General features: G+C 43.3%; 1 protein-coding gene across 1 annotated transcript; it reads left to right on the top strand.

Moving 5' to 3' along the window:
• The first annotated feature begins 10,691 nt into the window (after nucleotides 1–10,691).
• VMA21 (vacuolar ATPase assembly factor VMA21) lies at nucleotides 10,692–15,964 on the top strand. The gene is made up of 3 exons (XM_064713280.1): nucleotides 10,692–10,811; nucleotides 12,386–12,495; nucleotides 13,964–15,964. The coding sequence occupies exons 1-3, from the start codon at nucleotides 10,708–10,710 to the stop codon at nucleotides 14,104–14,106; spliced, it is 357 nt and encodes a 118-aa protein (XP_064569350.1). The 5' UTR covers nucleotides 10,692–10,707; the 3' UTR covers nucleotides 14,107–15,964.
• Nucleotides 15,965–17,006: the final 1,042 nt, after the last annotated feature.

Genomic DNA, 17,006 nt, shown 5'->3' on the forward strand with positions numbered 1-17,006 from the left:
TATAAAATATTATGCAAGTAAACTAACACCCCCCTTTAACAGCCAGAAATAAACTTCTTTGATGAGGGCTTAGCTATGATTCCTTCTATACTGAAATAATTTCAGAAGAGTGCAGCTTCTAGAAAAGGCTTAAAACATGGGATTTAATGAAACAGAGTTTAAAAACCGCCAGAGCCAGCCATTCTTCCAGGGCTGCGGGGGGTCGGCTGAGCTTTCCCAGCACCCCGAGACAGATGTGGGGCTCAGCACAGCGGTGCTGAACGCGGAGCCCGCAGCCGGGGGTCGCGGACAGGGTGGGTGGGATGGTGTCGGATGGGCGCCCATTCCCTGCTGTGCAGCTCCATCTAGGGGCTGCTCCTGCCTGGGAGCAGCCGGAGCCGGGCATTCCCGGGCAGGATCCCGGGAAATGGGCTGATCCCAGCAGGGACATGCCGGGGATGCAGGACCCCCAGCCTGTGCCGTCTGTCCCACCGCTCCCCAGCAGGGCTGAGGGCAGCTCCGGAGAAGTCCTGGACCAGCAGGGACTGAGCCTGGTCAGTGCAAAAAGGATTTGGTGCTTTGGGCAGGCAGAGGTGACTCCTCTTTGCAATGGCACTGGACACCAGGCTCTTAGCAGCATCCACTTTTCATCGGGTGCCTTCTCGAGCTTAACCTGATTAAATTTCTTCAGTGAAAGGGTGATCATACATTGGAAGAGGCTGGCCAGGAAAGAAATGGAATCACCATGCCTGGAAGTTAAAAAACCTGCAGATGTGGTGTGTGGGGACATGGTTTACTCAAGGACCTGGCAGTGTTGGGTTAATGGTTGGACTTGCTGGTCTTAGAAGGTTCTTTCAACCTTAATGATTCTGCACTTCTGAATCAACTCAGGCTTACCTCGATTTAAGCCTCATTTGGTGCAATTCACTCTGGTTCACTGATCCTCATCCCTGTGGTGAAAGGTGCTGTGAACCCCAGGGCTGGGAGCAGGCTCAGGACACTTGCAGTTCCCCCTCAGTGGAGGAATTGCTCACAGGGAGGAAGGGAAGAGCAGCAGCTGGGCTGGGAGAGCAGAGCAGCCAGGCACTACCCTGCCTCTGGGAGCTCAGGATGAGAGGGAGCTCTGCTGTCTTCTGGGCCACCTCTCTGCAGGCAGTAGTGACCTACAGTTAATCAGATGGGATGGGATCTGCAGTTAATAAGGCTTGGGATGCTGACAGGGCAAGTTTCTGGGATGGTTTTCTGTGTTGAATTACACAGAAAGGACTTTGGTGAGGTTCTCTGAGGAGGGCCTTGTTTTCTAGCTCCTCAGGAGGCTCTGCATTGCTCATGTCTCATGAAGTCCCTCAGGTGGGAGGAAAACACATGAACAACCTTGCTCTGGGAAGGAGTGGGGCATTGCAGCCTTCATATGTGTCATGAAGGAGGGTAAAAAAAGAAGGCTGACCCTGTGGCATTATGCATTATCCTTTACAGAAGAGGTAAACCTAGAAGCATGCAGATTCTGAATGCCTAACATAGAGAAAGGACAGGGGATCTCAAACTGTGAGTGAAGGTGCTCTGCTCCAGGCTTGCTGGGGATCTGATGAGTGGTAATATATGATCAAACACTAATTGCCTTCAAATAAGAGGAAAACCAGCTCCAGGCCAGCTGACAGGGAACCTGCTGGCTCCATCTGATGCATATTCAGAAGCACATCAGCAGCAGAGAGAGTCAGCACATAAAGTCAAGACTCTCAAGTATTTGCTAGTTAATGATCCCAGGGGAAAGATCACAGTTTTGCCACAGCAGTGAAAGAACACCCTAATCATTAACTGAGTTTACAGGTAATCACAGTTACATCATACTTAGCCATTTTCCAATATATAAGAATCATTTTGAGGGAGGTCCTTCTAAGCTGAGGAAGAATTGACCACAAAACCAGACTTTTCCTGCTCTGTATTCAAGAGTCAACGTGTCTTAACATGACATTTCATTAAAGGCCAAATTTCTACTAAACTCAGCAGAAACAGTAACAAGCAAAGGGAAGACCAGCAAATGAAACATCTTCTGGCAATAAAGACGCAGCAAGATTCAATGAAATGTGAATATTATTTATTTAAAGAGTGATTGCCATATCATTGGTGGATGCCAGTAAAACAGGAACATCTGTCACCTGGCCTGGAGCTAATGCTCCCATGCTTATGTGCTGTCCTCCATGTAATCAGTGTTTGACATTTGCTGCAGTCTTGAAGCAGAGGTTTTAGTGTTATATATTTTCCAACATGCTTAATTAGCAGCTTTAGTACTTGTCTATAAATTTCACCATGAGGGGATGATTGAGCAGAGACCTTTCACACAGCACCAAATGGATAACTACTGTGGGCCTGCCACTGCTGCTGAAGCAGCCAGTTCAGCTCTGGGTGAGGGAGAAGAAGGGGATGCAGTCCTTTGGTGCAATGGTGAAAAGCCTGACAGAGAGAAAGTGGTGTTTTCTCATTTTCACACAGAGAACAGGAATGTGTAAATGTGTGGGGAGAGCAGTCATGGGGCAGAGACATGAGGTAATGGAAAGTCATGACAATGGAAAGAAGTAGAACCCTGCCCAGACCTTCTGCACCTTCAGATCCTCCAAGGCTCTCTGTTCTCCAGCAGCTTCTCACAATACACAAGTACCTACATGCAGACTAATTAGAGCAGCACTGATGTGCTTTCCTGAAAAGACTGGAGGTAATAAGAAGTCTGAAAGGAGGGGCCACCCTGTCAAAAGGAAAGGCTGGGAAACACTGGTCTCTGCAGCTCACAGGGGGCTTTGCACCCTTCATGTCTCCCTGTGGCTGCATCTCATCCAGCCAGGGTCTGTGAAGCTGGGTCCTTCACTGCCTGCCAGAGAGCCACTACAAGAATCCCTATCTGTCCCTATGTTCACCAAGGGGTCTTTGGTAGCAGGCTTGAGATTTTTGTCTCTTTGTTGCTAGTTTATGCAAAAAATCAGAAAAAAAAATAAGCCTAAGTCCTGAAAACCTTCAAAAGCGTCAGCTGTTTACCCATGTGAGTTTTAAAGGCTGTAACTTGTGGCCCTGGTGGGGTCTCAGAGGAGCTTCAGGCAGGGTTTCCACATGCCTAAGAAGAGGATCACCAGTTTTGGTCTGCAGAGGAGCTGGTGACTTTCTCCAATCTTTTTGATGTCTTCAGATATGAAAATCTCCAAAGCTGCAGACTTTCATATCCCATATCCTTCATGTGGGTAAAGACAAAACAGATCTCTATTTGCATTTTTAACGTGTAGAAATGAACCATCCTCATAGATATTTGATTACATAGTTGAACAGCAACTGCTGCTCAGTGACATGTGCTGCACTGCCCATTTTCCCAGAGCAAAGCTGCCATGGGTGCTTTGGATAAAGCAAAGCTCTTCACTGAGAGCCTTCCCTGAGTGAGGATGCTCTGTTGATTCACTCTGCAGCATCTCCTGGTGACTTTCTCCTCTTTGTGCCTATGGGAAAGCTGGGCAAAGAGAAAAGCCTGACTTGCAGCTCTCCATCCTTCTTGGTGGAGAAAATATGAAGCATGCTACTCAGTAAATTAAATCTGTATATTCCTAGTGTCCTTTGAGCAGTGTTCATTCACCTGAAAGCCAAACTAAGTCTCTGGCTGGATTCAGATGTCTTTTGGGTGAGTACTGGATCCAACAAAATAACTCCTGTCACTGTAGCTGACCTTGGAGAATTTTATTAGTTAGTGAAGATGCCAAATGCAAAGAACAAAACTGAAGCCACAGTGTCAGTTAAAAATTAGCTACTCTATTAATTAAGTCTTGCTTACATCCTAAGCTGCTGGTATCCTGTATGGCTATAAGCATATTACCATTCATTTTATGTAGAATGCAAATGACATCGCTGTAATACTGATGGATGGCTTAGTATGTAACAGGATGGTAGAAAAGCTGTAATTTTATAAAAGTATAAATTTTGTTGTGTGGATGGCCCAATGTGCTGGATCTCTGCAATGCTTTCCAGGACACAGGATGAACAGGGACTATTTTTTGTGTCAGCTGCAATGAAAATAAAATAGAGATTTTTAGGAGCAGTGGGAAGGGGAAGCAATTTTCATGTAACTGATGTTATGAAGCTCATCAGAAATTCTTCACTTTTAAGGCTGTTTCAACAATGAAATGACAGGTTTTTAAATCCTCCCACACAATGCAGTCATATAGTAGTATCACTAATTGTTGCACTATAGTATTATTTACTCCCAAGCACTGTCTTTCTTATTGCTGGTTTAAAGTACATGTGTATGTATGTGTTCCTATCTATCAATCTTCTTTTTAAACCAAAACTTTCTGTTTTCTGTCTGCAAACAGCATCACCCTGTTTTCATCTGACCCCACGTGCTGAGGAAGGTGGTAATGTAAGTACTTGATCAACCTGACTGCCAGGAATTTTCCTCTACAACAAAAGGAAAGCCACATGGGCATGGCTGTGACCCTGCCTCTGCAAAGGACCCTTTCCCTCTTATTCTCCACAAATATTGATCTGAAAGCCAAAGGGGAATGCTTCACACCAGGCCCTACTGAAGAATTTATTGGAGACCCAAGTTTCTTTGTGCTTCTTCTCACCTGCAAGCAAGGAACAGCTGAGGGCAATTCTGCTGCTGAGGACAATTCTGCTGCTGAGGGCATCTTTTGAAGGAAAAGGGCTGTCAGCCCTGAGCCAGCAGGCATAAAGTATTACAGTTCCCATTGCATTGAACAGCATCCTTTTATGAGCTGACAGTATGCAAGCCATAAAATCCATGGATGTTTCTGTACTCTGTAAAATGTGTCTTTAGATCTGTCCAGGGAACAACAGCTTTTCCAGTTTATTTGTATGGGTGGAGTTGAGGAATGCATTCAATGTTTGTTACACAATCCCCTGCTACTGTGGCTGAGGGATTGCTCTTCCCCTGCTACTCCCAGTGCACTGAGCCCTCCCTGGTCTAGAGGTTAATGTGCCAACCCCAAAACCTGGTCTGCTGATCCAGGTTATTGCCTAGTTGCATTTGCTCTAGCCATTCTCTTGCTTCCAGTGGTGCCTGTGAGCTCAGAAAGAGGACAGGGCTTTGTCTCCTGCTGGGTTCTGGTGCTGCCCAGCTGTCCCCACTCAGAGCCTGCAGGGCCCTGGCTGCCACAGGACAAATCCACTCCAGGAACAAGCCAAAAAGGGGGAATGGGCATGGTGGCAGGTAGAGCTCATGCCTGTGCCTCAACCCTAATTGGTTTTCTAATATATGTTCAGGTAGTATTCCTTAGAGAGTCAGAAAAGAAAAATAAATACCAAACATAGAATAAATGCAGAAGACACCACATAACCCTAGATGAACAGTTTAGTGCTTCTGTGTTGGTATACAAAAGTAGAAGCATCCCCAGGTTTTTATGGTTTTCCTCTAAGGGCAGTCCAATGTTCTGTCTTCATTGATTTTTTTTTTCTTACAAAATTTCTGTTGTAAACTAGAAAACAATCTCCCTTTTGTGACCCTTTCGGCTAAGGTGGAAAGTGTTTGTGGTCTGCCTCAACTAAAACAATAATGTGAAATTTTATCTAATCATCTAGTCTGAAATTAGTCAGATGTGACATTTTTGCCCTTGTGATCAACTTGCAATCAAGGAATATACTTTCAGTAAATGAACAGATAGAATTTCTCTAAATTTATTTGTCATTGCAGCCTTCTATCTTGCTATGGTGGCAAATAAGTTAGAGAATTATCCACAGTCCACCCACCCCCTCTTTCTGTCCCACAAAGAGAGTTACACTTATGGCAAAAGGATAAATATAGCCAGAAGCTGGGGATAATGAGCTGAGCCATAGTCCATCCATTGGAAGATCCTTGAAGAGAATGCTTTGATCCATAACAGCATTCCTGGTGAGAAAAGAGGCACACCTGAGTTCCTGCATAGCCAGAGCCAGGTGCTGGTTTGATGTTTTTGCGCTTAGATGGGAACAATCCCTCAGGGAAAGGGTGCAATGAAAACAGCCCATGAACTAGTGGAATGAGGTCATGTGTAGGGAGCTCAAAAACAGAAACTGTGGCCATGCAATGTAAAGAATCCATTAGTTAAAGACCCATAGTGGGGATCTTTAACTAGAATCCATTAGTTAAAGACCCCACTGAAACTTCTGTCATGCCTTATCAATACTAAGATTTCTTCTGTTTCAAGAGCTTTGTTGTGGTCTCCTTTAGGCTGTGAGTTTCCTTTCATGTATTGGATATTCCTGCTAATGTCAAAGCTAATTGTCATGACTTTTTAAATTGTTTAATGGTGACTGTATTGGAGTTTAAATAATTCTGTACTGTATTGGGTTTTGTGGCAAGGCTTTGGTGGAGGTTGAGAAGACACCAGAAGCCTCCCCTTTGTCAGACAAAGTCAATGTCACCTGGCAACAAAATGAACCCATCACTGGTTGAGGATGAGGCCATCAGAAACACCACCCTTATAAACACCACCCCCATCCTCACAAAAACCTTCTGCATTTTCTGCAGCTAACTATAGCCCAAATAGCACTGGGAAGGGAATAAGTTTTCCATGCATTTGTGCTAACATACACTACTTTTTGGAAAAGTACTCCTTCAAACCTGCAAAAAAATTTGACCTTACCCACTTTGTAGTCAGCACCATTTGTCTGGGCAAGGGTATAGAATGTCTCAGACTGGTCAAACTGCATATAGCTTGTAAAACTTTGTTTACTTTTGCCTCTACAGAAAAAGCATCTGTTTCCCTCAGCATCTAGAGTTTCAGCTGAAATTGGTAAGTATTGGTTGACTTGTATCAGTTGTGGGAATGAAGCCTTTCCTACTCTGTTTTTGAAGGTGCCAGAGGTGTTACACAATGCATGTGGAAGGCAGCTCTATGTTTTCGTTGCAAAATGACAGCAATATTAGAGAGAGATGAAAATTACACTGTGATACTTCCAAGTTCTATTAGCTAATAGGGGTGTCTGAGCTCTTTGTTCTACCTTATCTTGGGCTGTGCAGTAACAGGGAGTACAGCCCCATAATGCCCAGATAAATGCTCTCTTTGCCAACCCAAGCATTGATGTCCTGTGGTTCTATTCCCACAGAAGATGGGTGGCCAGCTGTGTAACATGCTCTGTGGTTGTTGGGCTTTCAACCTGGACTATCATGGAGAATTCCAGAGTTAGCCAATCCATCATCTCATCTTTCTTGAAACATCTTTTCTGGGGCGTAGAGGTTCACAGAACAGATAAATATTTATTTGTAGATCATCCTTTTTGATACATTACCATGGAAACAAGTAATGAAAAAAAATACTCTCAAGCAAGTGGTTTTGTTTTCAAATATTATCTTTTCAACTTTCACCTTTCCAGCTCTGCTCCTGTTGGGAGATTGGATTCTCTTTCTGCATCTGCCACTAGATGGTATTGCTTTAACAGGCACCTTCCTGCCTCTTCTGCACCCTTGAGACACAGACCCCAGAAAAGCAGGGGCTGCCTGTGTTTTCAATGTTCTTCAAGCATCTCCTAGCAAATGTTGAGGACACAGAATAGCAGATATTTAGTCCCACAGCTGGCAGCTTCTTGTGCTTGCAGCTCAGTTTCTGCTTAAGGACAAGTTTTATATTTGCTCTATAATCCACAAGGTAAGAAAGGTCTTTGTTCATACTGAAATTTCAGAATACCTGATGTATAAAATCTGAAGCAAACAGATAAAACTTTGTATCCTCCAAGTCTTTTAGCTAATACAAAAATGCAAATAAAAGGCTTCTTTTTCTTTCACAATTGTAAAATTTTTCCAACAGTTTTGTATTTCCTTTATGTGCACACAAAAGAAAAGCAGCTAATATGCAGGAAGTCATTCAGCAAAATTGTTATTATTCAAGGAGATAAAAACATCAGTGTGGTGAGATATGAAGTAACTTTATATTAAAAGTTAATGACTTGGACTGTTCAGTCTAAATTATTTGTTATTTCCTAATCCTTGATATGCATCTTTATGGTAAGTTTATATGATGTGAGACTTATTCCACTTTTATATTTCCTTGTTTTGTTGTTCTGTTATTAAACTTTCTTATGTCATTGCTTTCCCTACTGGGGAAACTATCAAGAAAGTCAAAAACTTTCCACCAAAAGTGGAAAGAACATCCTCTAGTGATTAGATGTTCTCTGTACCCACATTCATAATTTTTCAGCAATCCAATTTCTATCTTAAATTAACTTTCTGTCTTAAATTAACAACTCTAAATTAACTTCATTGATTTGCTAAAATGATTTGTAATTGCTTTAATTGTTTATAAGTAAACAAAATCTGTTCCCACATTTAGGTTTAATGTTGGGATTGGCTAGCTGAAATTTTATTGGGTGTTTTGAAGAACTCTTTGGCAGTTTTAAGCTTGAGTCACATAGCAAACCTTCCTTGCTGTGTAGGGGCTACAAAGGCCCTCCCTGGTCCATGCCAGCCCCTGCTGCCCCCTCATGCAAGCTGTCACTTTGCTGGCTCAGGCAGCAGTGGATTCAAAGATGAGGAGGGCTCTTCTGTTTTAAAAGAACATAAAATTCGTTGCTTTACACTGAAAGCATGACCCCAAGAGCCAGACCCAACCCCATAAGTGCTGAACAGCTTGAACTGTGCTGCATCTTAACAAACACAAGGGAGCTGCCAGCTGAGCTGTGTTCATTGCTGGGGGGAAAAAAGTGCTTTTAACAAAATTCACCTTCTTTCTCATGCATGTTGGAGAAAACAAAATGAAATGCCTCAGTATTTGTAATCAGAGTGTAGAAAATCAACGTTGCCGACAGTTCTGCTCCTTGCCTTCCACTACAGCTGCTGGTGCCCGTGTAGTGTCCTCCAGCCCAGGTGAAGGAAACTCAAACTCTGAGTAAACTCTGAGAGGCAATATCACAGCAGGAACTACCAGAACCTAAGTGCTTATTTCCTCATTTTACTGATTGTAAGGAAAGCAACCATGCCATATTTCTTCTCTTCCAGGGTAGCAGGGTGCCAAGGTGGCTCAGGGGGGAAGGAAGAGGCCACTGTGCCATGCCATGTGCTGTTTGGCACTGCAGCCAGGAGCAGGGCAGGGGCTGCAGGAATGCTGGAAGGCTGCACCCTGCAGGAAAAGATGAGGAAGGATTCGTGCGGAGTTAGTGACTCACACAGTTAAGGTTTGGTGTGGCTGTGGCAAGGTATCAACGTGATTTTACCATAAAAGGGGCAAATATGTAATTACTGTGGTATATGAGATTCAATTAAATGGCAACATCAATTAAACAGCTTCCAGAGTGTTTGGAAGCTTGCAAGGCTTTATTTCCTGCAAAAGCTGTTCATTGAGTGTCAACAATTATTTCCCCTGCAAATGAGACTGATTGCACAGCAGAGACTGTAACATTCTGGGCATCTGTTGGAAAGCTGGGTTCAAGTCCATCCTTTGGTGAGTATTTAAGCAGAGTAGCTTCAGCAGGAATGTGAATGAATAGCTTGAACAGAGCATAACCTTGGAAATGCTTAGTGCTCAATCAGGCTGGAGGAGAGTGAACTCTGCAGGAGTCCTTGGACTCTCATTTGCAGAACCTGTTAGTTATGATGGGGATGGTTTCTTTCAGATTTTGATCAGAATGTTTTTCTTTGGCTGGAGAAGGAATTTCAATTTAGTGGCAGGAGAGCAGAAAACCTTTAAGTGAACAAGCCTCCCTCCTAACAGGATGACATAGAGACAATTTGCAGCCTCCCTTTCAGAGAACGCCTTGGCCCTGTGTTATTTCATTTGAAGTGTTTTGTACTGATGAGTTCATCAAAACATCAATACCACAGGTTTTGCTGCTCTGAGACCACAGCCATTTCCTGGAAAGCTTCAGCCTTCACCCAAGACATCTGACTGCAGTTTTGCCATACACAAACACTCTCCATATCCCTCAAGGAAAGCACCTGTAAGAAGCACAGATGGCACCACTGTTCCAAGCTGGCAGTGAGCCTGCTCAGGGCAGTTTCCCTGTAGAGATGATGACTTTGCTCAAGCCCAGCTGAAGCCACTGGTGCGGTCCAGGTCCCAGGCTGCCCTCCATTATCACATCTCTCTTGCCCCCATCATTCTATCCTTCTGTTCCTTCATCCCTCAGTCCCTCTGTCTCTCCTTCCCTCAGTGCCTCCATCTTTCCATCCCTCCGTCCCTTCATCCCTCAGTCCCTCCATCTTTCCATCCCTCCATCCCTCAGTGCCTCCATCTTTCCATCCCTCTGTCCCTTCATCCCTCAGTCCCTCCATCTTTCCATCCCTCCATCCCTCTGTCCTTTCATCCCTGCATCCTTCTATTCCTCTGTCCCTTCATTCCTCATTTCCTCCATCTCTCAGGCCATTCATCTCTCCTTCCCTCCAACCCTCCATTTTTCTTGTCCCTTTATTTCTCATTCCCTTCATCCCGCAGTCTCTCAGTCTCTCTTTCCTTCCATCCCTCAGTCTCTCCATCCCTCCATCCGTCTTGTCCCTTCTTCCCTCCATCCTCCTTGTCCTTTCTTCCCTCCACCCCTCTTTCCTTCCATCCCTCAGTCATTCCATTTCTCCTTCCCTCCATTTCTCACTCTCTCTGTCCCTCTGTCCTTCCATCCCTCACTCTCTGTCCCTCCATCCCTCAGTCTCTCCGTCCCTCTGTCCCTCCATCCCTCACTCTATCCCTCGGTCCCGCTGCAGTACTCACCTCCCGCCGCTAGGCCGCGCCAGCCCAGTGGTTGCTATGGCGACGGCGGCGGCGCTCCGCGCGCATGCGCGCCCATAGCCGGTGTTTCCGGCGGGCCGAGGCGGCGGTGGCGATGGAGCGGTATGGGCCGGGTCCCGTCAGCGCCGTGCCCGTGGCCGAGTTCAGGCCGTGAGTCCCGGGGCGGCCGGGAGATGGGCTCGGGGGCGGGAGGGCGCGGCGGTGGGCGCGGGGAGGGCAGCGCGCCCGGCTCCATCAGCCCGTGCTGGGGCTGCAGCCCCGGGGAGGAGCGGGAGGGAGAGGGGCTCGGGCCCGGAGGAGCCGGAGCGGGAGGATGAGGATGAGGAGGGCCCCGGTTGGCCTGGGTCACGCTGTGTAACCCCGGGCCACCCCCAGTGCCGAGCGTGGCGGCTGCCGGCCGTGGGGAAACGTGCCGAGCTCGACTGAGCTTATACACGAATGTTTGTTTTTGCCGCGTAGGGAAGCGATGAGAGTATGTCAGTGTAAGGAAAGTATTTGTCAACAGTGGAGTTTTTAACTTTGCTATTAAGCTGGAGGTCATCTTACTCTTCTGTGGGTAAGTGTTGATAGAATGGTTTCTAATTTCCCTAGGGAAATTTTGAATGCCGTTTTGTCCTCCACCCTGACAGTCCTTCAGGCAAACGCTGATAAAGGAAAAAAATTCAGATGCTTTTCGTTTTTAAAGCTGCTTAAATGTATGGCAGTACATGAGGAGCCAGCAGGGCTGTTGGCTGCAGTGTAGAAGCTGTGCGTGGCTGCACATAGCTGTTAGAGAATAAAACCATTTTTTCCCTATTTCCAATTCTTTTTTCAAAGAAAAACACATATATTTGTGTTTCAACACCCTAAGAACTCATATCTTTGAAAGTCAGAAGGGTATTGCCTGGCTTACATGTTTACTCAATCATAAAATAATGCAGTCAGCCAGGCAGAGTGAGTGAGAACTGGTGGAAACACACAGAGCCAGGCTGCGTGTGGTGTTTTGTAAACACAACACCTGTTCTAGCAGGTCAAGTTCAAGGAGACCCTACCAAGTACATAAAATTTCATAAGCCCTCCCTTGTTAAAGTCTTCCAGGTTTAGGTCTGTGAAGGCAAAGTTTTGGTGTAGTGGGTCTGTGTTGTGACTGTAACTACACTTAGTCCAGTTTCTTAGTTAAAAGCTGAGAAATTATTTTTAAATAGAGGAAGAAGACCTAATAAAAAGGAACTTGGAGTAGTAAGCTGTTAAATTCATTCAGTGTACTTCCCTTTCTATCCTGGCCTGTAGGATTTGTCATTTTCCTGGACTTGTAGTTACTTTACCAAAAAAAAGGAACTTGGCAAGTTTTAATGCAGGATACTGTCATATGACATGTGCATGTGTAACTAATATTAGATATTTAATAAATATGCAGTAATGCACTGATAAACATATTAACATAACCTCTATATGTTATAATGCTTGCAAAACAGTACCAGGAAAAAGTCTAAAGATTTAATTTTTAATTTTAGGTTGGTTTTTTTTTTTGTGAGCTTAGACTGGCAGAATCATTACATTGTTTTGAATACTCTCATTTTTATTGCAGCCAACAAATACATACTTCAGTCTTTATTGCTTCCAAACAATACACTTGCTCAGTTCTTGAAAAGTAATCAGCTTCTGTTTGGAATAAGTTCTTATCCTGTTTCAGGAATATATATTGTGTTTTTTCTTTTGTCTATAACTTCTCTTATTTATTTCAGAAATGAGGGTTCATTAACATCAACTTTAAGAACACTTCTATTCTTCACAGCTCTAATGATTACATTACCTGTTGGGCTATATTTTTCATCAAAGGCTTATGTATTTGAAGGTAATTTTGTTTCTACCAATTAACATTATTATTACAAAAATACAGGAGAAGCACAGTCCTCTAATAGCATCTTTGTTCTTCCTGTTTTGAATATTTGTTTCCATATGTATACAAAAGATCCTGTAATGTCTTAATTAGAACAGAAAATTATATAAATGGTCAACGTATCTTTCCCTGCATTGTGGTCTGCAATCCAAAATTTGCTGTTTATTATACAATGATTTATATTGCATAGAAGTGCATTATTCCCCTTACCTAAAGGGTGTTTAACGCTACTGTGCAGAAGACCTATCAGAATCATCAGAGTTATGTTTCCTGCAGGTATTGCAAACTAAGCATGTGTTTGAGACAGAATAATGTTGTTTCTGAGGTTTATATTTTGTTTTTGAAACGTGTGCATTTAAACAAGTTATATGCAATTTCAAATATTGAATGTGGTTGCTTCTGGAGCTTTCTTTCAATTAAAAAAAAAGGAAGAGAGATTATGGCTGTTTGTTTGAACAATCAGCCATGCTGTAGTCCTGATTCTGCAAGGCTTTAATACTCACCTCCTGCAGTTCTAGAAAGTTCTCCTTCACAGGTGGGGAGGAGGAAGGGAGAAAGCAGCTGCTTTATGAGCAGTTTATGAGTGTGTAACCAAGTTGCTCTGAGATGATTCTCCTTTGGTGTGTACTGCTGTATGTAGTACATGAAGGCTCAAAGGTAGTTAAGTAACTTTCAAGATACTTTTTAGCTTTTTTTTCTTAATTTGAGGTGCAGCAAGCTGAGCTTTAACTTTGCTGTGTCAGTTAATGGCAAGATCTGTTGGCACTGAAAGGATTGCCTGTGCAGGGTGATGGTTTTGGAGTGCTGTTATGTGTAGGTTTTGTTTGCTTTTGGGGTGCCTTTGTTGGGTTTTTTAAATTAATTAAGGGAAACAATATTTCAGTGTTTGGTCTTTAGATAGTTCAAAGCTTATTTTATATGAGGTGCATTCATGTATCTTAATTGGTGGGGCATTACTGTTTTACAGTCTAAATACAGAAGGTAATACTCTTCTAAATTTAATTGTTCTTCTACTGTTTTCTCCTGTTTTAGTGGCAAATTATTACAGAATTCTCCCCTTTCTTCCTCCCACCTCCCTCCCCCATGTTATTGCCCCACAAAGAGAGTTACATTTAGGAAAAAAGCATGTTGAGGTTTGTTTGGTGCTGAAAGGTACTATCAGAAAAAGTGAATATTGTAGAACTCTAAGCTGTTGACATCAAATCTAGCTTATTTTGTCTTAAATATTGAATACTGCAGTGTTGCTTTGCTCCAAAAATGGTTTCAAGGCCTTTAACTGTCCCAATGAATTGTTTCCTGTCAATTGTTTTGAGCTCAGACTTTTGATACAGGAGCAAATGAAACTTTGGTCTGTAGGGAGAATTGTGACTTGCCACGTCAGAGTTCCTAGCTCATAACTAATATTCTTTCTTTGTTTTCTCAGGTTCCTTGGGGATGTCTGACAGGGACAGCTATTTCTATGCTGCCATAGTAGCTGTGGTCACTGTCCATGTGGTGCTTGCTCTCTTTGTTTACGTGGCCTGGAACGAGGGCTCGCGGCAGTGGCGCGAGGGCAAACAGGACTGAAGTGAAGATCCTCCGTGTCTGGTGTCCACAGACTGTAAAGCAGATTTTTTGTGAGCTGAAGGAAAAGCATTCTTCCAAATGTGTAATACACATGCACTAAGAGGAGGCTGGTGCCTCAGCTGTGGTTAAAATAAGATTTGTGCCCATCTTGACTGTGTACTGGTGTTTTCTGTAATGGTGATGGAAGTTGTTCTTTAGCCAGCTTCTACTATGTTGAGCAGAGGAGGCCTTAACTTGCAATTAAAGTGGAATAATTATTTTCTTTTGAAAACTCCTGTAGCTACTTTTGCCATGCCTAGTATTTTTCTGGCTTGCTCTGAAAATAATATTGGCATGAAGCAAGCATTTTCAAGGAATTAAACTGCTGTTTAAAAAAGCTACACTACTTACTATGCAGCTACAGTGTAAAAGATGGAATTTCACTTTGCTGTGAATAGTTTCCTGATTTATATGTGTTGTGATTTAACTCCAGCCAGCATGCTGCTCACTCACTGTGACCCCTCAGTGGGATGAGTGGGGGAATCAGGAGAGCAAAGTGAGAAAACTCATGGGTCAAGATAAAGATGGTTTAATAAGTAAAACAAAAGCTGCACATGTAAGTGTGCTGGTTTTCAGTACAAATTCAAACGATAGCCCCATAGTAGCTATTATGAAGAAAACTACCTCTATCCCAGCACAAACCAACACAGTGGGATAGGCATAGTTAATGTATTTCTGTATTTAGAAGTAATTTCAAATCCAGAATTGTTTAGAAACTCAGGTGATGTCTTTCTAATGTGAAGTACAATTTTTTTTTTCAAATATATTTTTATTGCAGTGTAAAATTCAATCTTTAATTTCCTTTTGGGAGGACTGGTATTACACATTGCTCATCTTTCTCCTTTTCTACAGTTTATCCTGGTAATGCAAAGGAAAGGGCATAGTATATTTTTTGTATGTCTTTAGACAGGTATGTATCTCCTTGATATTTGCTGAAGTGTGCACTTGGATTTCCTATGGTAAAAGCAGTGTCAGTAGCAGTTATAAGCTGCTGTAATGGCTGGTAGGGGAAGGAGCAAGGGAAAACAAGCTGTAGTTGTCTGCAAATGGTGTTCTTTTTGAAGCAGAGGACAGAAAAATGACCACATGGAAAATTGACTTCTCTTCATAACTACTTACTTGTACACTGTGAAATGGTACAATATGTTGATTATTTTCTTTTTTCCTTGGTTTTGTGTAGAACTTCTGTAGTCAAACCTTAGTGAGATTCTTGTGCTGTAAGATAACATGAATTTCATTCCACTGTTGTGCTGTTGTTAGCAAGCTTTTTAATCTCTGGCTAAAACATTTTTCCTAAAGTTCCAGCAAAGCAAACTTTCTTAACCCTAATGATGGCTGCTAAGCTGCTGTGCTTGAGGTCATTCTGTTAATTTGAATTCTCCAGTTTATTGTATTCGTTTAGCCTTTCTTGGAAGTTTTTTGCTTAATACAGGGCTTGGCGTGGTTTTGGTGCTGCATGTGTCTGTGTAAAACTTAGGTATAAATGAGGCAAAAATTGGTTATCTGTGCCCAGTGGCTTGAGAATTATGTCCCCAAGCCTCATTCCTGTCTTGTCTACCGCAGTCCCAGGTGTGCACAAGCATATGCACCATGGCACACTAATGCAAATCAGTTTTTACTCTTTGCTTCTGCTCTGTTACCTTTCCTCATCCAGAGCCCCCTTGTCAGGCTGCTGCTGGCAAACTGGAGAATCTTCTCAGAGTACTTGAAGTGCAAAGTTAGTTTGTACATGGGCAATTGGCTTCCTGTTCTCCAGTGTCTGATGTGTACCTTGTGGAACAAATATTGCCTTTTAATAAAGACCTACCCTGCAATACGAGATCCAGTGAACATGTGCTGAACACTTTTTAAATAATGTCCTTAATATTCCATGTGTAGAGTACAGCTAATATAAGCAAATATATAGCCCTACTCAATAGCTTAGCTTTTTTTTTAACTTATTCACAGTGGAGAATAAATGAAGAGTTACACTTATGAAATAAGGATGTTTATTTGGTGCTAGAAGAGAATTGCAGAAAAAATGAATGTTACAGAAGCCTAAGATGTTGACTACAAGGGGGACACACCTGTTATGCTCTATTAGCTGGGTCCTTTGCTGTGTCTGTTTTATATTTCATGTAGCAGAATCCCTAGACACAAAGTTAATTTCCTAGAGATAACAGGAAAATAATTCCTTATAACTGTTGAGTTAAAAAAATCTGACAAGTTTGGCCTCTGCTGTACATTCAGGCACTGCATGTCTCAGCAGCTGGGGGTAATGAGCTGAGCATTAATCCATCCATTGGAAGATCTTTGAAGGTAATACTTTGATCCACCACAATGTTCCTGGTGAGAAAAGAGGCACTGCCTGAGTCTGCCCAGACAGAGCCAGGTGCTGGTTTGATGCTGCCTGTGCTTGTGAGTGGGAACAATCTCTCGGGGAAAGGCTGCAATGAAAACAGCCCGGGAAGGGTTGTCCCCGTGGAGCCCAGGGAGCTCCATGGGGAGCATTGTGTCCCCTCCCTCCTTGCAGCAGTGAGGAGCCACTCTGGAGGATGCACCCTGTGGGAGGAACCCACACTCAGCAGTTTGTGAGGGACTGTCCTGGGGAGGAAGGAGGGCAGGAGCTGTGTGAAGAACTGACCGCAGCACCCACTCCCTGTCCCCCTGTGCCATTGTGGGTGGAGGTAGAGAACTTGGGAGTAAAGTTGAACCTGGGAAGAAGGAAGTGCTGGGGGGAAGGGGGTTTTGTTTAACATCACCCTGTTCTGATTTGATGGGTAATAAATTAATTTCCTCAAACTGGGTCTGTTTTTCCCATGATTGTAATTAGTAAATTACTTCCCTGTGCTTTTCTCAACACGGGAGCCTTTTGTTACATT

This window comes from Zonotrichia leucophrys, chromosome 4A, assembly GCF_028769735.1.
Source record: "Zonotrichia leucophrys gambelii isolate GWCS_2022_RI chromosome 4A, RI_Zleu_2.0, whole genome shotgun sequence".
Classification (NCBI taxonomy): Eukaryota; Metazoa; Chordata; class Aves; order Passeriformes; family Passerellidae; genus Zonotrichia; species Zonotrichia leucophrys.

What these genes read in the sequence shown, in the direction of transcription:
- VMA21 (XM_064713280.1), top strand. Translation starts at nt 10,708, where the DNA reads ATGCGCGCCCATAGCCGGTGTTTCCGGCGGGCCGAGGCGGCGGTGGCG. An exon ending in CCCGTGGCCGAGTTCAGGCC is followed by an intron (nt 10,812 to 12,385) that starts GTGAGTCCCGGG and finishes TATTTATTTCAG; the next exon opens with AAATGAGGGTTCATTAACAT. An exon ending in AAAGGCTTATGTATTTGAAG is followed by an intron (nt 12,496 to 13,963) that starts GTAATTTTGTTT and finishes TTGTTTTCTCAG; the next exon opens with GTTCCTTGGGGATGTCTGAC.